The following is a 24,195-nucleotide window of genomic DNA, read 5'->3' on the forward strand; positions in this document are numbered from 1 at the left end:
TTTAAAATATAAAGTTGAAACTCTATAACTAATTTCTTGAATGAGATGTAAACACTTATTAATCGACTTTTGAATATAAAAAGTTAATTTTGATGATCAGATATAGGGTTTTGTTTCTTCAGAACTCCTTTATAGGCAGTTGACAGATTATGCTAGCTGGCTAGATTGCATGGAAATAAAAATAAGAAACGTTTATGATGCAAAATGGAAATAGATAAATGATTTTTTTTAAAAAAATAGGAAACAAAAATGCAGAATAAGAATAAATAAAAAAAAGTTTTTTTATAAATATAATTTTTAATATATAAAATTATAAAAAACGAGACAAAGGCTTGATCACAAGAAGGAATGTGATCGTGAGAGGATTGAGGCTCGATTGATGGAGACACAAGCACCAACAAGAAGCAATCGACAGTGACAACAAGAGAGAACGACAATTGCAAAAGAATTGAGACTCGATCGATGACGACATGAGCACCGAGCAAGAAGCAATCAGCGGCGATGATGAGAGGGAATGATAGCGAAGAGAGGTTTTAAGCGAGGCAATCTTCGGGATTGGAAAAAAGAAATTAAATTTAAGGCTAAAGAAAAACGGTGTGAAGACTAAAGAAAAGAATGATATATTCTATATATATATATATAGTTGTTGACCATTGCTAAAAACACGTTTCCAATCATAAATGCATTTATGAAAGTTTTATGTAAATGCAAAACGCTTTCAAAACATTTCGCAAATTACATAGATGACTCAAAAAATATTCCAGGCCGTCTTTAATATTTCACAAATGAAGAAGGTTTTACTTTTGAATTATTTAATAGTCTAGGTTTTTCTCCAAGTATTAGAGGTTTGGTTTTTTTATTTAGTTGTGGTTAATTATAGAAAAAAATTATAGAAGAATGATGAACTCAAATGGAAATAATTATCACCTATGGGAAGAAAAGATATTTGATGTACTTTATTGTAATAAGTTTTAGAAACTTGTCACCAATGATAAGATATATGCAAATAAACCACAAGATATAATTGATAGTGATTGAAAACAGTTGAATAGATAAGTAGTTGGATTTATTTGTCAATAGTTTGACAATGTTAATTATTTGAGAACAAAACTGCAAATTTTCTTTGTAGAAGAAATTGAAAGTGTTGTATGGTACATAGAAAAGTGACCAATAAATCTTTTTTTATGCGTAAATTGGTGAATTTAAAATATAAAGTTGAAACTCTATAATTATTCACTTGAATGGGATGTAAACACTTACTAATCAACTTTTGAACATAAAAGTTAATTTTGATAATGAGATATAGGTTTTTGTTTCCTCAAAACACCCTTTTAGGCAGTTGACAAACTATGGTGGATGCTTAGGTTTGCATGAAAACAAAAATGCGAGAAACATTTACGATACGAAATGAAAATAGAGAAACAATATTTTCTCAAAAAAGTAGAAAACAAAATACATGGTAAAGTGTAAATTGAAAAAAATATAGGATTTTTTTTTGTAAATATAATTTTTAATATAAAAAATTATAAAATTAAACCAAGGCTCGACCGTGAGAGGGAACGACGGCTACAAGAGGATTGAGGCTCAATTGACGGCGAAGTAATTAGTGGCGACGATGAGAGGAAACGACCACAAGAGGGAATGATGACCACGAAAAGATCAAGGCTCGATCGACGATAACATGAGCATCGAGCAAGAAGTAATCAGCGGCAATAGCAAGAGGGAATGACGACGAGTAAAGGTTTCAAGCAAGGCAATCTTCGGGATTAAAAAACGAAAATTAGATTTAGGGCTAAAGAAATGGCAACATGAAGACTGAAGAAGAGAATTATAAAATATATAACGTGTTTTCAATCAAAAATGCATTTTTGAAAGTTTTATGTATTTGTAAAATGTCCCTAAAACGTTTCACAAATTACAAAAATGACCCGAAAAAGTTTCAAGCCATCTTTAATATTTCCAAAATGAGAAAAGTCTTGAAAATGCCAAAATAGGGTCTCCGAGCCATTTTTTGCGCTTCAAAGCTAGCTACAGTAAGTAATTTAGCCCCGAACAATATTGTTACCATGAGTTAGATAAAATACAACATATAAAATTTGGAAAAAAAAAAAAATTGGCTTATCATCTTATTCAGAAGCCCTAGTTACTAAAAATCAAGGAAGAAACCAAAGAAAAAGTTAGAATTATAGAATGAAGTCCAAAAATAAATCCAAGTTAAAGAAAGAATGTCGAGTGCTAATGGTGTCACATCATGTAAAAAAGATTGCCATAAGGGAAAAAAAACTCTCAGAATAAAAAAGACCACAAGAATACCAAAAATAATAACAAAGAGACAATTGCATCTACTTCTAAAGAGATTATTATTATCTATCAATCAAATTGTATCATTGACAATGGTGTATCCATCCATGTTACTTAGAGGATGAAATTCTTCTTATGTTACCAAGCAAGTGATTTTGGCATAGTCTTAATAGGAAACCATGGCATTTCCAAAATTGTGATCATGGAAGATATTTACTTAAGGACTAACACAGTGCTTAAAGATGTCAAACATGTACAAAAAATTAGGTTAAATTTAATTTATGCTGGGAAACTTGATAACTAAGGGTGGAGAATCTTTTGTGAAGAGAAGTGAAAACTTGTATAGGGTTTTATTATTTTGGTCAAATGTTAGAAAAAAAATTCACTTTAATTATTTGATCCAAACAAAGTTACATGGTAAAAAGGTGAATATTTTAGATTGTGATCACACGACAAAGTTATGGCACAAAAGACTTTTGACATATGAGTCAAAAAGGTCGAATTTGGTAGTTAAAAAATATCTATTGGCATGTATGGAAGGTGCTGCATTAAAGCACTATGAGCACTATTTGGCAAGTAAATAGCATAGACTTAATTTTAAAAATTACTTTTCTTCAAGGAAGTTACATGGTCTAAATTTAATGCATTCCAATGTGTGAAGGTCCCATGACAACTAAGATAATTAGTGGTGTATCGTACTTTTTATTATCATATTTATTGATGATTTTTTCAACGAGATTTACCCTATGCACTAAAATTTAAAGATTAAGTATTAGATATGTTTAAAAAATTTCAATTTAGTGTTGAAAGTCAAGATGAACAGAAAATTAAAGTGCATTCATATAGATAATGGAGGTGACTATAGGGGATGTTTACTGACTATTGCAAAACTCAAGGTAAAAAGTATTAGATGATTACTTCAATGACTCAAGAAAATGGTGTAACAAAAAGGGTGAATCGCACCATATTGGAAAGAGTGAGATGCATGCTTTCACTTGTGAAAGTTGCTAAAGACGTTTTAGGGCAAGATAATGAGGATAATGGTGGATTTGATTAATTTCTCAACTTCTTTGAATTCTTAGGTTCGAAAAATGGTATGATTAGGAAAGAACGTTTTCTATAGTCAGTTGACAGTATTTGGTTGTGTTGCTTTTGTGCTCATTCCAAAGGATGAGAAATCAAAACTTCATTTTAAGTCAAAGTAGTATATTTTTCGAGCTATGGTCAAGATAATTTTGGTTACAAACTCTAGGATCCAATTACTAAAAAAATGGTAAGAAGCAGAGATGTTTTTATTGAGTATCAACCATTAAAAATAGAAAGCTTGCAAAAGATCAATTGAGTAGGTCTTCTAGAGCTAGACAACCTTCAGGCAAGTACCTTCCATCTGATTATGTGATTTGGGGGGAGAATTGGAGAGTTATGGTGAAGCTATTAGGAGTGTTCATGGTTCGATCTGGTCAGTTTTGAGTCAGTTTAATGTGTTGAACTGCAAGTTCAATTTTCTACCAAATCAAATCGCAGTTTCATTTGGTGCAGAAAACCTAATTGAACCACACTACATTTTGCGGTTTGGTACAGTTCAGTTTTCACTGTTTCAGAATATTATATAAATTATATATTTTTTAAAAATTATATATCATCTATGCTGGCTGTTTGATTCACAATCGAACTGTCGGTCAGCCAAATAGGGAACCGCGCAGTTTGAAAGTTTTTCAAACCAAATCAGACCGTCAATTCAAAAAAATTGGCCAATTTGATCCAGTCTGGTACGGTTCAGCTAGAAACTGCGGTCCAATAGCTTTTTTGAACACTCCTAGAAGCTATAACTTATGAAAATAAAGAAAACTAGCTAAAGGCTATGAAGTTAGAGATGCAATCTTTACATGAAAATGAGACTCATGAGCTGGTAAAGCTACATCAGGGAAAAAGAGCACTAAAAAATAAAAGATATATAAGTTGAAGATTGAAGAGATGTTTAACTTCTTGTGAAAGGTTTCAGTTAGAAAGAATCAAAAGATTTTGAAGAAATCTTTTCTCTAGTTATGAATATGCCATCCATTAGAGATGTTTAATTCAGCCACTAATAAGGATTTGGAAATTGAGTACATGAATGTGAAAATAATGATATAGAACAGCTAGAAGATTTTTAGATAAAAGATAAAAAGAGCTAGTTTGCAGATTAAAGAAAAGCCTTTATGACTTGATTAAAGTAAACAACTCGACAAAAGTATAAAAAAATTCAAGTTTTTCATGGAGAAGTAATGCTTATCAGAAGACTACTTTATATCACTATTTTCATAAAACATTTCTTAGGTGGTGATTCTCATATTTTGCTTGTCTATGTTGATGATATGTCGATGATTGACCACAATAAGCATAGCATTGACAAGTTAAAAAAAGAGATGAACAAAACTTTTTCTACAAAGGATCTTAGGTCAAAGAATCAAATACTTAGTTTGAGAATCACTAGTGACAAGAAAGTAAAGAAATTGTGGTTGGCGAAGAGAAATTATTGGGAATCTATTTGTAATTAGGTTTTGTACGGATAAGACCAAACCATTTGACACTCCACTTGCAAATTACTTTAGTTTAAGCTCTAATCAATGTCTTGCCATAGATATAGAAATGCAAGATATGTAGAAAGTTTCATGGTGCTCATCAATTGATTCTTCAATTGCGCTATAGTTTGCACCGCGCTCACCATATTTCATACAATTGGTGTGGTTAGCATATATCTAGTTAGAGAATATTGGAATGTTGTGAATTAGATCTTCAAGTATCTCAATGGTACGTATCAAGTTTGTCTTTCTTTTGAGATTGATAAGCTCGAGTTAGAAGGTTTTTTATATACAAATATGGGCGGAGATGTTGACTCTCAAAAACCCACATCGAAATATTTGATAACCTTTACAACCACAAGAGTTCACGAAGGTGGACCACAATTCGTCAAAATTGGCATAGGTTAGGTGCTATTGATGGAACATGGTAAGCCTATCATTCTCCAAACTACTCTCGTTGAATCCAACAACTACTTCTTTGCTTTAGTCATGATAGGAATAGTATCTTAGCAATCAAGGTGAAAAGTGTGTTGCATTAGCTACCATTTATATAGTTTATTGTAATTACTAAATCTTGTTAAGTGTTATTATGGATGAAATTTTTTTTAGAGAAATTTGGGTTGAAGTAAGGAAAATATGTGTTACACTATGATACTTAGAGTACCATTCATCTAAACAAAATCTAACTTTTCATTTGAAATCAAAGCACATTGATCTTAGGTATTACTAAATTTGTAATGTTTTGAATTTTAAGTTATTGTAACTTCAAAATATTCATACAGATGAAATGAGATAAGATAATTAAAGTTTTGTTCTCTTTGACGTTTTCAGTCTGTGTTTAGTTTTTATTTTTCAAAATAATAAAAATATGTTTATTTTCATATTTTTAAAAGTGTATTTTGGAAAATAAACAAAGATTTTATTCAAATTTTTATTCTTGACGGTGAATTTCTTTTAGAGCTTGTTGTCTAGTGGTTTCTTTCCTTTACATCAAAGAGTTTTTTACATTAAATCTTTGCAGGGAGAATTTTCTCCACGCTTATAAATTATTTATTTAATTTTTATTAGTTCCTACGATAACAATTGTCTCACGATCACAATTATCGTTGTTTCTAAAATTGCAAATAGAACTTTAAGACCAGTAGAGTTATAGAGAATAATATGAATTAGAAAACATTATTTTAAATGTTTCTCTAGTTTTAAGAATAAATATTATAATTTTTTAAAATTAAAAATATTTTAACCTTAGCTTTGATAACAATTATATTCCATTGCCATTATATGGTTAAAAAGAATTGTATAGTTCTTTAAATTTAAACATATGATTTTTTTTTTATTTACTTGGAGTATCTGAACTTTGCTTGATTAAATCTCAGAGATGGGTGACATTTCCCCTGATACACTCTCTGAATAAATTTGGATGTAGTCATAGTGTATACACATTTAGAGCTAGACATTTAATCCAATTCATTTGAGATTTATCTTTTAAGTTTACTGTTATCTTTTAACTAAATATTATTTTTTAATAATAATTTTATCTTTTAACTAAATATTATTTTTTAATAATAATTTTATCTTTTAACTCGTCGCACTTATTCGAATTTTGATATTCAAACTAAGTGTTTTATTAGTTCACCATGTCTCAATGACAAGTGGTGATTATCAAAACGTTGACAAAAAGATTAGAGCTTTTATAATGATTAAATAAAATTAAAAGAAAGAACCAAATGCGGTTGAAGTTTTGCCAGCCATGAGTTTTTAAGGTCGGGTCGACGAATTGGCTAAGAGGGTCGTTAGTTAATGTCATGGTCGAACTTGGATTACGTTGTTTTTAATAAACTTTAATTTATTTGACTATTATTGTATTTTCTCGTAAGTGAGTCATAACCATTAGCGATTCTAATTAGTAATGTTTTGTTCCGTAAACACTAAGTTTGAGAAAATGGGTGATGTACGGACCAATGCTAGTCAGAAACGGAAAGTCCCTTCTCGAGGCCATACCAATACCGATACCACCATACTCTGCCAGCCAGTTCAAACTCTCTCTCTCTCTCTCTCTCTCTCTCTCTCTGGGCCATGGCTGCAATACCCAATAAACAACAACCATCGCCTGCCTATGTAGAGGCAGTGGAAGAAATCAAGAGAATCTACAAATCTTTGCCCTCCCGGCCGACAATCGAAGAGGTTGAAGCCGCCGTCTCCGTCGTCCAAACTGTGGAAACCGAACAGCGGATGAAGCTCGAGCAGATCTCCGGCCAGGCGGCCCAGCCGGGCGTCCCGCCGGAGCTTTTCTCTGTTCTGCAACAGGCGAGGAAAACCATGGTGATGTTCCAAAGCCACGAGCAGAGGAAAGAGGCCACCCACTTGGTGGAGCTCGACAAGATTTTCCAGGCTTTCGATGAACTCATTCAGAGAGCCTCTGACTTGGTTTGCGAGAGACATGGCGATTTGGGTGATGAAATTGGAAGAGAGTCTCTGATCAGTGATTTTGAGGAGCCTAAAGCCGATTTTGGTTCCGAGGGTTTGGCGAAGAGTTCTCCAGCTAAGGCCGAGGGCGATGATGGCTTGAGGGGCTTGGTCAAAAGCTTTTCCACTAAGGCAACCATTTTCTCTCCAGGTTGGCATGAATTGTTCTTGCTATTTTGGATTTCGTTTTTGTTCTTTTTTTCTGATTCCATTTCTGCTATTGTGGGTTTCGTTTTCGTTCAAAGTCAAAGCTGGTTGTAAAATTTCTTCTCTTTAGGACTTGTTTGATGTTCTTCAATGGGAAATTAAAGCTGATATAAGGGCATTTATTGGAGTAAAATTGAGGTTTTAGATTCAGCTGTTACTCATTAATTGGGGTATCTCTGCATCTTTCTGTTCTTTTTCTTTTCTTTTTTTTTTCTTTTTCTTGTTGTCTCTGGATCGAACTGTTCGTCTTGCTCCTGTAATTGAGTTTTATACTTGCATTAATCTTGATTTTGGAGTAGCGTTATTGGGGGTTTCAGATTAGATTGCTGAATTAAGCTTTGGATAGAAGGTTGTATCTTTCTGTACTAAGATTATATCGGCGTATTTATAGGTGATGAACTAAAGACCCAGAAGTTGGATCTGATGAAAGTAGCAGCCTTGATTGAAAACTCTGCTAAAAGTGGATCAGGGATTCTTGATCTTCGAGGGAAGTTGATGGACAATATAGAATGGCTTCCCGTATCGCTTGGGAAGTTGTCAAATATACATGAGTTAGACCTGTCTGAGAACCGGATAATGGCTCTTCCATCCACCATTGGCAGCCTCGAGGCCCTAGTGAGGCTGGACGTGCACTCAAATCAAGTGATAAATCTTCCTGATTCATTTGGTAATCTAGTGAATTTAACCCATCTTGATCTTCATGCAAACATGTTGAAATCACTTCCTCCGTCTTTTGGGAACTTGACTAATCTCATTGATCTCGATTTGAGTTCGAACAATTTTAGCCATTTGCCAGATGTAATTGGCAATCTAGCTTGCTTGAGGAGATTGAATGTGGAAACAAATGAGCTCGAAGAACTTCCTTACGCGATAGGATCCTGCTCATCACTTGTGGAGCTGAGGCTGGATTTCAATCAGCTCAAAGCCCTTCCTGAGGCAATTGGAAAGCTTGAATGCTTGGAGGTTCTTACTCTGCATTATAACAGAATCAAAGGGTTGCCAACAACAATGGCAAACCTTTTGAATTTGAAGGAACTCGATGTTAGCTTCAATGAACTTGAATCCATACCTGAAAGCCTTTGTTTTGCAGTAAGTCTAGTGAAGCTGAATGTTGGGAACAACTTTGCTGACCTGAGAGCCTTGCCAAAATCAATTGGGAACCTTGAGTTGCTTGAAGAATTAGATATAAGTGATGACCAGATAAGGGCACTGCCGGATTCTTTCAGATTTCTCTCAAAACTCAGAGTCTTCCGAGCTGATGAGACTCCATTAGAGCTGCCGCCAAGACAAGTAACAAACCTAGGGGCTCGAGTAATGTCCTGTTATCAGCTTAAACTCATCATTTTTTTTTTTGTCTTTATCGCATATTTCCTTTTTCTTATTCAACCTTTTTCATTCATTAGGCTGTTGTTGAGTACATGGCTGATTTTGTCGCGAAGCAGCAGCAGAAGTCTCAGCAGCCGAAGAAGAAGAATAAGAAGAAGAAGGGTTTCTTCTCCCGGGTTTGCCCACTGTTTTCGCATTGAGCCGTAGTCTGGGGAAGAAACAGGTAAGGTGATGTCGATTTGTTGGAATTGTTTTTGTCAATTGTATCATGTACTGTATCAACATGCCAGATTGCAAAGGACTTCTAGTCCCCGGGCCTGTTTTGCTTTCGTTCAAAATGAAATAAGTCAAAGAAAAGAACACATGTAAATATCATTGTGATATATCAGTGCGCAAGTCATGTAAATTATGTATGTACACAAGTGTAATAAGTCTTTGGTTGTTTCCATCTTCTTCTTGATATGAAGAGTCTTAATTATCAAGTCACCTCATCTGTTCAACATCATCAATCTTCACTCTTCCAATCCAAATTCATTCAAAAGGGGGCGTATTCATATCAAGCCACAACTTGCTTCCTTTTAATTCCACAAGAGTTAGTATATGTATTGATTGATCTCTTAGAACATTTAAGTTAAGAAAATCTCTATTGGAGAACCAACTGTTGGAGACAATATCATCAACTTCCAGTAATAAGCTTCCCCAGTTAGTCCCCGCCTAATACAATAAATATTTCACAGGAAAATTGGCTGTACTAATGAAGGACAAAAGCATGTGTAAAATCTATGTATGTATGGAAAGTTGGAGAGTGGAGTTGACGAAGGGAATTTATTTTATTTTCCACAAGAGCCGGCGCAGGGATCCCATCCCCATAGTTTGATAGAGGACCGGTTCAGTTATTGCTGCGGATAATGTTATTTTTTTCTTTTTGATGGCGATCGCTTTTACTCTTCTTCTAGGTTCTAAGCTCATTCAAATTCTGTTATTTTCTTTACTTTTCCCAAATAGTTCACATAAGTATTTGTATTCGAACTCTTTAGGTCATAAATTAAACGACCGAATAAGTGATATATTAGTATCAGTTCAATGGGTTATGAGTTCGATTTTTATTCTGCACAGTGAGACGAAGTCTCACACATGCGATTTATTTTTCTTGACATAATCGAGGGCTCGAGCACTAAGGATCGCACAAAAACGATCATCTCAAATATTTGTATTCAAGGTCGGGTTCAACTGGGATAGGGACCAAAAAAAATTAAGCATTTTAAATTACATTGATTTAACTGTTATTTCTATTGACATATATAGTAAAAAGTTTATTTAATGGGGTGTACTTTTATTTATTTGGTACTAAAAGGAAATTGTAAGATCTAAATAAATTCATTTAATGGTTTCAATTTATTGTATATAAATTCATTTAATAAGCATTCTTTTTTATTTTCTCCATAATTGTTATTAAAAGAAAATTGTAAGATTTTCCCAGAAAATATTTTAAGTTCAATTCTTTTTTTCTTTGTTTTCGCTCTGACTAAACTGTCTACTTGACTTCATGCATTTAAAGTGATTTATTACATAAATTTAATAGAATTTATAAAATATTAATGTAAATAAATTCATTTATGAGTGACATTTTATTTTTTATTTCTATTATTATAAGGAACTAAATTAATAGAATTTGTAAACTTTTATGCTTCTAAATAATTCAATTATTAAGTGTCTTTTCATTTTTTATTTTTCTATCCAAAGACAACTGTAAAGTTTTATTAAATTCAACAAAATTTGCAAAAAAAAAAAAAATTCAACTCAAAATAAATTTATTTCAGGATTTTCCTCTTATTTTTTTTTATTTTTCTTAGTGAAAATAAATTCAATAGAATATGTAAAAATTAGGGCAGTTAAGTTAAACTTGTAATTTGGTTCTCTCACTCATTACAATGCCCATGGATTAACCTCAGGGCTAGCTTAAGACATAGGCCAGTGAAACCTATGTTTGTAGAGGTTGTTGGCCTTGCCCAGAAAGAGATGAGGCCATCGGCGGCTAAAACGGTCGATCAGTCAATCAGCGGCCCCTAAAAAATATGCAGAGGAGGCGAGGTCGTTAGGTGCCATGTCAACTGCTAAGGCCAAGAGCAAGAAGAGCCGGGAGGAGACGACCAGACGGGGAGATGCCGAGTTTTTGGGGACGACATGAGAGAGAGACAGACAGACTGCGCAACGCCGACGCCACTCCTCTGGCTCGCTGCTCCTGCCAACGCCGACTGCCGAATGCCAGCCCCTTCCCTTCCTTTACCCGTCGCAACAACAATAAATGTGAGATGCCACAGCAATAAATCTATGTGACATTTTAACTTGCGGCAAACTCCCTTGAGGCAGCTTCTCTTATGACAACCAAACTTTACTCAACACCAAGCTCGAGTGAACCCCACTTCACAAATTTTAATTGTATTTTTGGCAACAATAATTGTTATTGTAAAAAAATTTTTAAAAAATAATTTGACATTTCGTGGTACAATGAGAAGATTTATCAAGATAATAATGAAAATTTGTTGAGTTTAATTGAAATGATTGCCAAATTTAATCCAATAATGCAAGAACACCTTAGACACGAGAAATTCATAGTCATTACCTTGGTCATAATATACAAAATAAGTTGATAAATATTTTAGTATTAGAAATAAAAAATATCATTATTAAAAAAAATCGAAGAATCAAAATATTTTTCAATTATATTTGATTGTACCACATATGCAAGTCATCAAGAATAAATGTCTTTTATATTAAGATGTGTAGATATTTCAACAAATCCAATAAAAATAAAGGAGTATTTTATAGATTTTTTATAAGTGGATGATACATTTGGTCAAGATATTTTTAATGTACTCACAAATAAAATAAAAAATCTTAAACTTGATATAAATAATGTAAGAGGATAAGAATATGATAATAGATTTAATATGAAAGGTAAATAATAAGTTGTTCAAAAAAGATTATTAGATATAAATTTTAGAGCATTTTATACACCATGTGGTTGTCACAGTTTTAATTTAGTTCTTTGTGATACGGCTAATTCATATGTTGATGCTATTTCATTTTTTGGAGTCACACAACACATATACATATTATTTTATTCTTCTACAAAAGATGAAAATTTTTACAAGATTGTGTTTTATATTTGACACTTAAACCATTATCACAAACACGTTGGAAAAGTCGTGTTGAAAGTGTTAAAACAATAAAATTTTAAGATTTACAAATAAGAGATACTTTATATTAATTAGTAGAAACTACATATGATTCTAAAACAAAAAGTGAAGATATTTCTTTAGCAACACATGATATTGAGAATTTTGAATTTTTGTTAGGCATGATATGTTGTTTCCTGTTAATTCAGTTAATAAATATTTACAAAATAAAAATATGGATATTGTTATTACAATAGATCACTTAAAATGTCTTATTTCTTTTTTTAAGAAATTATAGAGAAATTGGCTTTAAATCTTTTACGATTTCTATTAAAGAGATTGAAGAGCAAATGAATATAGAATCAAAGTTTTGTAAAAAAACGTACAATAAGAAGAAAGAAACAATTTGACGAGAATGAAAATGAGGAAATGAAATTATCTAGTGAATAATATTTTAGAATTAATTATTTTACATATTTAGTTGATCATGCTATTTCTTATCTTCAAAATAAATTTGAACAATTTAAAATTTATGAAGATAATTTTGGTTTTCTTTATAATATAGAAGAGTTAAAAGTGTTTAATGATGATAATTTGAAGATAAATTGTTTAAATCTTGAAATTTTTCTAAAACATGATATCTGATATAAATGATATTGATGATTTAAATTTATTTTCAGAATTAAAAATTTTAAAAGAAATTATAACTATAGAAATTAAAACACCGCTTGCGATATTAAATTTTATAAAAAAAATAAATTCTTTTCTAAATACATGAATAGTTTATATAATATTATTAACCATTCTAGTTACTGTAGTTTTAGTAGAAATAAGTTTTTAAAAATTAAAATAAATAAAATTTTATTTACGTTCAATTACGTCACATGAAAGATTAAGTGATTTGACTATATTATTAATTTAAAAAATTTACTTTCTAAATTAGAATATAAAAATTTAATTAGTAATTTTTCATCTCAAAAAATAAGAAAAATAAATTTTTAATAATTTTTATTATTTTTTGAAGAGTCACAAAATTAATTAGAGCATAGGACCCCATATGCTTGAGCCGGCCCGGATTAACATATCTTAATCGACAATCAATTTTTTTTCCTTTTCTTTAATACATTCATTGGTCAAGAACCAAGAGTGTACAATAAAGGAGAAATAGACATGAGTACACATGCTGATACCACAAGTGTATGAGTGCTGAGGATGTCTAACATGTATGCATTTGTGATATAATAAAATATTTCATTTAATTATGAAACTTGGGTTGATTTGCCAAGTGCCTCACTAGGATTAGGCTATCGAACTATCAACTTTTTTCTTTGGACGGGAATTTTGTAATGTTAAACCGTGGGTAGTTCCCTTCACTTGACACTAGGAACTTTTTGCAAAAAAATCGATATTATAATTTATGTTGCACGAAAACATTTTATAAGAGTTATTTTTTTATTTTCGAAATATTTTTTATTTTCATTTCGAATCTTATTTATATTTATTTTTTTAGAAGAATGTCCGTTTCTACGTTTTCGTTTCCTATCAGATACGTTTTCCGTTTCCATTCCGTGCAACATAGCTTATAGTTTTCTACCAAGATAAACACAAGACTAACACCAAAGATCATCATTTTGAATGTCCATAGAGTCATTTCAAATCATTATTTATACGACAACAACACGTGTTTCTGCCAAAATAATTTCATGTATATGAATGCACTGCTAACAATGCTAATCCTAGATAGTCCTTGTAACACCCTTTTTTCCGAGCATGTTACCATCTTAGAAATTTGGGATTGTTTTTTCTTTCGAATAATTACTCTTAAACTCATTTTTTTTTCAAAATTCCCTTTTTACCATCTTAATGTAACATCCTCTACAAAATTTAAGTTAAGATAGATAATTAGGATAATGCATGAAACATAGTTTAGACCATAACCTCATGAAAAAATATGTAACTTCTAATATGTCTTCATCCAAAATATAACTTCAAACATACATCCATAAAATACAGGGCTCACAATTCCATCATTAGAATTGAAAATCTAAAATTGCCATATTAGAAAACTAACCACATATCTACTCGTTGCCATTGTGGTTTACTAGTGTTGTCTTATATGTTTGTATATGTCACATTAAATGTTATATTATTTAGTGAGGGTTTAAAATATTTTTGTGAATAATGTATGAGAATGGTGTGACTTGACCTAGTTGTAGAGGTTTAACATCTAATGCATTAACCTTGTGTTAAAATGCAGTTATGGCACTCATTCCATTAATGTCACTTTGGAGATAATGCAAATAACTCTCTAGACGAATTTTTCATTCCTATCATAGCCAAACAATAACATACGTACAATTAAGTGAAATAATTACATGTCTAAAACAATTAACAAATATTTTCATGCATCACAATCAATAATAAATATAATAATTAACCATGCACATAAAAATTTGAGCTTTTGGGAAGAACTACTCGATTTGTTAATGACAACTAAAGTCTATTTTCTCGATTTGCATATCAACCTCAAATGACGTGTTCGTAATGCTCCTCAAAATCTCAAACTTGTCAAACATGTGACCCTTACTTCAAAATATTTTTTTTAATTTTTTTCATTATTTTTTCTAATTTTTCTTTTATTTTTTACTTTTTCCTTTTTTTCATCTTCTTTTGCTTCTGATGTGCCCTGCAAAAATAAATGGACGAAGTGGATTAGCAAAAATAAATGAAAAATTGAAAAAATGAGAAAGCGCCACGTGGCAGACTAAAGCCCCTGCTCGTATGGCCTCAACCCGCCATGCAACTGCTACGGCATCGTCGCTCGACCAAGCCCATAGCCTCGTAGCCCAACGCATGGCCCAGCTCCCACACCCCAGGGTGACCCTTACCCAAGGGTGCCCTCTGCAAGCCTGCATGGCCCTACACAGCCCAACGCGACACCAAGCGGCCACGCGCACCTATGCTTGCACCCCCAGGTGACTCACCCGTGGTTCTCCATGTTAGAAAACATGATCTGATCATACATAGTGGAAAATAAAATATGATTTTATTAGTATCACGTTTTTCAAATCTTACGGTTAAATCGAAGACACAAAACGAAAAGTTAACTCGAAACGAAATCTGATTTCGTCGCCAATAACCCACCTGATATCTCCCACGCGTGAGATGCCGAATCGGTCTACCCGAAATCGTCAAGACTTCAATAGACTTGAGAGAAAAAGGGACATGAAAATTTTCTCTAAAATTTTCATTTTTTGATTCAACGGATTGATTTTTGGATTCTGGGTTTAATGTTATATTTATAAACAAAAAATCCTAAAACCCTAAGTGCTATTGGACTTGATTTTAGGTGCTAGCAAAAAGCCTAATCCAATTTAATAATTAAATAAATAATCATATTACTTATTTAATTATTCTTATTTCTTTAATAAATAATTGCACTTATAATTTAGTAATTCCATAATTACTAAATTTGCCCTATTTTTCTTTTAAAACGATTTCTTTTGGGTGAGACTTTCTGGGTTCACAATTAAATTGGCAACAAGAATTAATCAATTATTAATTCTCGTAAATCATGAGTGACATCTAGCAATATGTCATGATTACCCAATTTAATGTGAAGCGAGAATGTGAACCTTACACTACAGTGCCCTGCAATACAATCCCTCTATCATGCTATATCCCGACGAGATATGAGATCACGGTCAGCAAGTCAAATCTCTTGATTTCGTCATATGACCAAATCCAACAATCACACTTGACTAATATGACACAACCTCTACGGAATCCAAATTCCATCGTCATATTACCTCGACCAATGATTTATCATCAAATGACCACTGGATCGCATAGGATATCCTCCTCGTATATCTCGAGATGATAAATTTCATGTCTGATGCACACATACCTCGTGTGTCACTGAACTAGGCACATAGATACGTACGGTTATCCCTGATTAGGACAACCATATAATATCGTTGATATCTTAATCCACTAACACACAAATATCCACATCATCTCAAGTCTAAGGACTAATGCAAATACGTAGTTAATATTGAATCATTGACCTGTGAGATAAAACCCACGTGATTCAATATTAACAGTCTCGTTTAGTGAACTCGTTCCTATAACGACCACCCACTCATCTTCCTTCTATATCGTATATAGAGCGGTACGAGACCCACCAATCTTGTCTTTCGGTATCTTATACCGAAAAAAGAGGAAAACGATGTGCCGGCCTTTTTGCGAGTTACTAATTATCCAGGTTAGGAACTCTATGGCCAGGAACATATTTATAGTATAACGTACTGTCGATTATCCCTCTTGATTATTCTTAATAATTAAGAATAGTATCCACTCCTTATTATACTAAAGGATATTTGTATGTTCAATTCAAATCATATTGCAATTTAAATTAAACATAAAACTTGCCATTAAATAGTGTTTAAAAAATTACAAGATCAAGCCCTATTGTGTCACTAGAACTGGTCTTAAAGGCTTATATCTAACGCTCCATGCCTGTAGCCCTAAGTGACCTCACCCGGGGGTGCCTCACGCGCCACACCCCCAAGTGACCCTCACTCAAGGGTGCCATTTGCGCGCCTTCATGCCCACGCTTGCTATTTGCACTCCATCACCCCCATGAGACCCGGTCGAAACTACCTCCGAGTTATTCATCGAGAAAATTGAGTCACCTAACACCTAGTAGCCTCTTCCATCGCTATAAATAAAGGGGTCCTCCCCCCTCCCCATTCGGTATGCGATATCTCAAACTCACATTTTCTTCTTGCATTCAGCTACTTTATACTTTCGAGAGGCTAACTTAGGCATCAGAAGGCTTGCATAGGGATCCTCACCCGTGTCCCTTGTAATGCCCCATTTTTCGAGCACGCTATTACTTGAGACAATTCTGGGATAATAAATTTTTTCTATTTAAAAACTATTGCTAAATCATATCACTCCTCATATCTATCCCAAAATCTCCATACATTTATCTCGAAAGAGAATCATCATAACCATTAAATGCAGAAGCTAGAATCGAACCTAACATCTTAACATTAATCATAAATCAATTCTTACATTCTCATTAACCATAAGTAAGGTTATACATTATCATTAACTATAAATGAGAGTATACATCATCATTCCTCAAAACGTTCAGAATTCAAAGTAGTAGAACTTAAATACATGGGCTACATAACATACATTCAACTCATCATACAACTCATCATGCAACTTATTATGCACTTTGCTAAGTGTCATTTCATGCTTCATTTATCCTCGTTTCTGTTACAATCTCCATCTGGAACGTTTGAATATTCCAGGGGTAAAACCCAAGTTAGATGATAAATCATCTAAGTAAGGGAACAAAACATTTAATGCTCATGTATGTATGCAATGCACATAACATCATAACTCTCATGTTTGAGTCAACTGCACCTTAAGATTATCCATCATTTTTCCAATCTCCCTGCAAGACCAGGGTATATGGGTGCACCCTTGGCAAAGCAACGGCGCCAGTACCTAATCCCAAACCCATGTAACGTATGACCGTGAATCTTATCATGCTCATATGCATATTTCATAAACCAAAACATGTAAATGCAATCTATATGACATACTCACATCAAGGCATGACAACATGATAAGATCATTTACATAAAATTGGATTTTGGAATCGAACCACTTACAACCAAGCATTTTTATAAAACTAAATCCAGTTAGAAAATACCACTTACAAATCAAGCATTTTCATAAAACTAAATCTAGTTGGGAAGTACCACTTACAAATCAAGCATTTTCATAAAACTAAATCTAGTTGGGAAGTACCACTTACCTTTAGCACGGAGTTTAAAAAATCTCAAAAAACGCGCATCACCTTGATTTGCATGTCCGACCTCGATTTTTGTGCCAACCCTTAAAAGTTGCACCAATCACTTTATCTCAAGCACAACAATCTTATGAATCATATTTAATCACTAAATATCTCAAAACATTAATTTTCTCATTTTCTATGCATTTTCTTCCATTTTCCCTTCTAAAAATCTAAATAAATACCTTCGGCACTATTTTCTCCAATTTTTTTCCACAACAATTCATTAAAGTCTAAGAACATCAAAGAAAAATTACTAGACTTACCTCAACCCCTCGTTTACATGCAAAACGAGGTTGATCGGTGCGAAAAATCGCGACATCGGGAAGGTCAAATCCAAATCTTTTTGCACAAACCCCCATAAAACATTTTTCTAGAACTTATGGGATTTTTCCAACCTCCCATGCGCCCGCACGCGCTAGGACGACTAGCGGCGCGTGAAGGCCAGCGCATGTAGACCACGCACCGGTCGTCTTCTCCAGCGATGGCTAACTGGCGGTGCTGGTTCTCTCCACCAACTTCTTTCTCTCAATGAATCGATCAACATGGCACCATTTGTGGCCTGAAAGGAACACCCGAAATGCCTCAATCGAAGGCTTGAAGTCTCGGCCTATGCGTCCGCCACCCATATCTGGCCAAGTTCGAAACACCCTTAAACCTTAACCAAAACTCACCAAAATCTCCAAATTTCTTCTTCAAGATATAAGCAACAAAAACCCCATAATTTCGACTCTCAATTTATTAAAAAAGGGCCTCGATTTAGAGCTTTAATTTGCTCCAGAATCAGCCACCATGGACGCCTATTTATAGGTATTTTCGGGCTTCCAAATGCCCTTACTCTATCAACCCAAGGTCTTAAGAGCATCCACCTACCCTAGATCGACCTTCAAGGCAGCGTCACCTAACCACAAAACCAAGTTGCAGGTGAACGACCATCCGACTGAACTTTCGATCGGTTCTTTTCCATTTTTCGGCCAACCCAATGGCCGTTGTCGGCCCATGCCTTTATCAAAAAGCCTCCCCTGACTATCCCTCATGCAACCCCGTGGTCCAAATCGGCCATCGTCGACCAGCCATGTGCTAGTTAGATTCCCATTTGCCAAACTTTTGCTTAGTTGCATTTTGGCCCCTCCAACTTTTGGCTTTCTTATTTTAGCCCATTTCACTTAACCCCTTAACGTTCTATAATTACACTTAAGACCCTCAAGTCCTAAAACATCCATTTGACCCCCGAAGATTCCGAAAAAAACGTCGTTTCAACCTCCTTCTGGCAATTTCGAAAAACTGAACTTAGGCTCAAATCTTTGTTTTGGCTGTAAACCCTTTCGTTTCTTCCTGAAACCACTGAAGGGTTGTTCCTTATGAAAAATCGAAGCCCCCTCAAGCTTCCGTTGACTTCCCGGAAGTCCCATATAACATTTCAATTTTTTAGCCTGAATCACAGCTGCATTTTTGCTGTACCGAAAATCGTTCATGATCCAATTTCTTCCGATACCATAAATCATTCCTCGAAATGCTCGTCAAAGCCGTATCATTTTCTTTAGATATCTCATCTCCAGGGCACTCCCTACAAACGATTCAGTACTTATAACTGTTATCAAGCCAATTTTTCGGTATTCTAAACTTACTTAAATTAAATGATAACTTCATGAAAATATGGGTTCTTACATCCCTAACCGATCTTCTTTTTGGACAAGTCATCCATCGCCCTCAACCTACTCAAGGGACTCATCAATCGCTGTTGTTACCCCCAAGAGAGTCATCCATCGCTACCACTCTATCCCGAAAAACTCATCCATCGCTATTGCTCCACCCTGAGAAAGTCATCCATCGCTCCTGATAGTCACCCATTGTTCGAATAATCCACACATGAGTCATCCTAAGGTGGTCTTTCATCTATAAATTCATTATTGTAATTGAGCAACAACAGCTTCTTTTTTTTTTTATAATTCTTTTCTTTCACGTGTAAGATACCTTTATTACACCCTTCTACACAGCCCAAGAGTGCCTCAGCCTGACACGTGTGTTACATGTACCTGAACACCCTAGTTTCTTCATCATTTTTACCAGCTACTAATTCTTCGCCACCAACAACCCTACTACTGTTTTCTTACTTTACTTTCCTCAATTTTCGTCTTTCTTTACTTCCTTTCCTCCTGTTGGCCCAAGTAATAAGGCAACCCAGGAGAGAGGGTAATTAATTGAGTTTTTGAAAGTATTAACTTTTCTTTTAAATAGTAATATAAATTATGTATGTAGTGATTAAAATACAAAAAAGGAAATATCAAGTACATAACAATTAAGTATTCAAACATAAGAAAATAGTGAATTGAGATTCACAAGGTTTTGCATGATTAAATTATGTAGCACAAATAAATTAGAATGAAAAAAAGCAACTAAAGAAGACATTGATATTTATAGTGGTTCGGTAACTTGGCTGTGTTCACTATCTTAACTCATCGTCAAAGATTTTTAAATCTACTAACAAAATGCTTTTTGGAGAGGCAAACACTGTCTTTTATACAATCATTTTTTTAGTGATGTTGTGATTTTTACACAAGATCAATCACTTAACATTTCGTGTTCTTTTTCATAGGCTCAAGCACTAACCTTTACAATATTTTTTAAAGGGAAGCAATAACCCACTTACAGTGCTTTGAAGGCTAAAGCAATAGGATAATGCTACACGACCAATCTGGGTGACAATTTGATAGACAACCCAAGTTGAAATTACACATCTATCCCTGCTATAATTACAGATCCACCCTTGTTAGTATTTTGAAAGCTCGCCCACGCCTTCTTCCTTATTCTCTCTCTCCAGCATTGTCGCCTGTTTCTACAAGCTGAGATGCACACTCTCTCTCCACCATTGTGCTAGCTTCTACAAGTTGCATGCTCTCTCTCTCTCTCTCTCTTTCTCTCTCTTTCTCAAACAACCCTATTTTCGTCGAGATCTCCTCCATCTCACCTACTCTCTCTCTCTCTCTCTCTCTCTCTCTCTCTCTCTCTCTCAGCGATATTATTTTTGTCAAATTCTGCTCTATCATTTCTTTGGCCAGATTTCGGTGATGTCACCTGGTCTGGATCTAACATCTCTTGCGTGTCTCTCTCTCTCCACCATTATTGCATGTTTCTACAAGCTGAGACGTACTCTTTCTCTCCATCATTGCGCTGGCTTCTGCAAGCTGCATGCTCTCTCTCTCTCTTTGCAATATTGTTTTTCTTAGATTTTGGGCGACTTCTCTATTGTCTCTCCGGCCAGATTTTGGTGGCGTTGCCTGGTCTGGATCTAACTCTACTACGTGTGTATCTCTTTCTCTCTCTTTCTCACTAAGACATCTCCGACCAGATTCAGGGTCTCTTTGAATAGATTCTAGTGACGCGCCTGGTCTGGATCTGACGTGTCCTACACCTTCAGCATCCCTTGGTTAGCTCTTGTTTTTTGGCGCCTGCTACCATCCTGGGTGCATCTCTTACATCGGCGGCGAGGCCAATCTCTTACATTGTAACAACCTTCTATACCCATGAAATTCAATTTTTAATTTTTTATTTGGCATTATATTTTGCTGATATTATGTTCAGTTGTTAATTTTTTTTCTAGATTTGATGTTAATTTTTATTTAACAGTTGTTAAAATTAAAAATTAGTGATGTTAGTTAACATGAGTGATATTAAATAAAAATTAGATTCGGTGCTAATTTTTTCCAGATTTGGTGTTATTTTTTATTGAAAAACTTATTAAAAAATGATATTTCTATTCTAAGTGTTAAATCATGGAAAAGAAAAAAATACATTTATGTTATGTTTAAAAATAGAAATGTAGAGTTTTAATTTAAAATTTTAATCAGATAGAAATGTAGAGTTTTAATTTAAAATTTTAACCACTAAAATATACAATTTATTAATTTAAGTTAAAAGTAGTTTTTGTTGAGCCAATTTACTCATATTAATTAAGTTTTGATAATTAACAAAAAGAGAATTTTTAATATACAAATTATAATATTTTTGGTGATTAACAAAAAGAGTATTTTTCTTGAATATATTAATTGTAATACCGAATTATTTTTTATTAATTTATAAAATATTTTCATAGCATATATGAATAATCAAAAATATTATTTTCTATTAAAATAATTTTTTAAATATATTTTTATGATTAATTTATTAAATATTTTTTTATATCATGTGTATTATCAAAAATATTATTTTCTATTAAAATATTTTTTAAATATATTTTAGATTAATTTATATAATATTTTTATAACATATATAACTCAAAAAAAATATAACTAACTAGTTGCACCCCCATGTTTTAAACCCTAAACCTCCAACAAATCCCAAGCCTTCCATTGCGAACTAATCTACAAGTCCTCTTAGTTATTTAAGTGCATATATTAATTTTAAGTTATACTAAGTTTTTCTGCTATAACGATAAAACTTTTTACCATTGGAAAAGTGGCTAAAATGCCTATAAATATTCCTCAAACTCATTTTTTGAGTATCTAAGTGATTCCATTACATATTTAACACACCCGAAAGCTCTCAAATGCACTCAAGCAAAGTATCCAAGCAATCTGAGGCTCTCGAAGTATTATTGCACATCCACCGAAAAGCCACAATGCAAGCGGAGAAAAGTTTTTCAAGTCTTCTACGACAAATTCGAATTTATCCATTTGAGGTTATAAATTTATTTATTTATTTAAATATTATTTTCTTGTATAATTTGTTCTTAATTGCTTATTTTTGTCCAAGTGTGGACAAATTATTTGTAATATTTAAATTACCATTGTGGATTGTATAAGTTTCCTAGAACCGTTAAAATCTAGGTAAATCTAGTTTTTAAGGTAAATTAAGGTGGAAATCTTGATGTAATGGTTGTCTAGAACCTATTGTAATCTAGGTGTGTATTTAGTTTTTAAGGTGAGTTAGTGTGGAAATCTTGGTGAAATTGATTTAATATAACCCCAAGAGTGGTTAAACCTTAGTAGAGTGGACTAGGTGTGTGTGAAGATACCGAACTACTATAAATTGTCTTATGTCTCATTTATTTATTTTTGTTATTTCTTGTGACTTACATTTATTATTAATTTCAAACATAATTTATTATTGCTATCAAATATAATTTTTTCATAAAATCATTAATCAATAATATTTATTAAAATTGAGAAAAAATTTAGTCAATTAACTCCCTCACTCGAGTGACCATACCCTAAGGGATCAATAGTTTTAAGTTGAAGTTTTATGTTACAATAAATTATTATTTTTTAAATAAAAAACAAATAATATTTTAAATAATTAATTTATTTATAAAATTTTATAATATTAAAACGTCGCGTATGTTTTGTATAAAAATGTAAATAAACATAGACACATGATACCTTACTAATCATGGGATTAGTTTATATTTTATACACAATTAATAAATATTATCAAACATAATGCATTTACTGATAGATAACCATTTCACTAAAAATAATAATTGACATTTTCTTTAAATTAATTAAGGATAACATAATATACTAAATACATTATTGAATGAATAAGTATTTCGTAAATATATTATTAATCAAGATCATGTTTGATATATACTATATAGGCATTAATGTATACTATATAAAGAAATTTAAAGAAATGTACAACCTGATCATGTTTGATATATATATATATATATATTATTAATCTAAATTCAAAATATTATCACAAAACTCAAAGTATATTTATATAGTTTAAGAATAAAAACAATGAGTATAATACTAATAGTAAATTATTCTATATTTAATATATATTTCAATTTAAAATATTTTTCAGATTCAATTTACATTTATATATATTTAATTTTATATTATACATTTTATATAATTTTATATTTAACATTTTTCTATATTATTTTTACATTTTATATTATTTACATAAAACTCTAATGATTAATTAAAGTGCTATATTTGTAATATTAATAGGCTAGTCCAATCGCTGTGAAGTGACAAGGGGTGACATATTTGAGGACTTTTGGGTAATCCAAAAGGTCACCGGAGACTTAACCAGATTAGTGCGAGATTTTTGATGTTTCTATTATAAGTGTTAACTCAAGAGAAAGAAAAAACATATTTTTGTTATAGTCTAAATAAATTTAACGAATAACTAATTATAATTCTATTATACAAAAAAAAAAAAAATAAAGTAGCTATCTCTTTTATGATCATATAATTTTTTTTATTTCATCAACTCATAAGATTATTAAATGAATTGTAATTACAATTGAAACAATCAAAATTATAACAACAAA

At 32.6% G+C, this 24,195-nt stretch overlaps 1 protein-coding gene across 1 annotated transcript; it reads left to right on the top strand.

Annotated features, from left to right (window-relative positions):
* Positions 1-6,815: 6,815 nt before the first annotated feature.
* Positions 6,816-9,347, top strand: LOC127813694 (plant intracellular Ras-group-related LRR protein 5-like). Its single transcript, XM_052354806.1, has 3 exons — positions 6,816-7,479; positions 7,927-8,846; positions 8,939-9,347. The coding sequence occupies exons 1-3, from the start codon at positions 6,939-6,941 to the stop codon at positions 9,059-9,061; spliced, it is 1,584 nt and encodes a 527-aa protein (XP_052210766.1). The 5' UTR covers positions 6,816-6,938; the 3' UTR covers positions 9,062-9,347.
* Positions 9,348-24,195: the final 14,848 nt, after the last annotated feature.

Source organism: Diospyros lotus, chromosome 11, assembly GCF_014633365.1.
Source record: "Diospyros lotus cultivar Yz01 chromosome 11, ASM1463336v1, whole genome shotgun sequence".
Lineage (NCBI taxonomy): Eukaryota > Viridiplantae > Streptophyta > Magnoliopsida > Ericales > Ebenaceae > Diospyros > Diospyros lotus.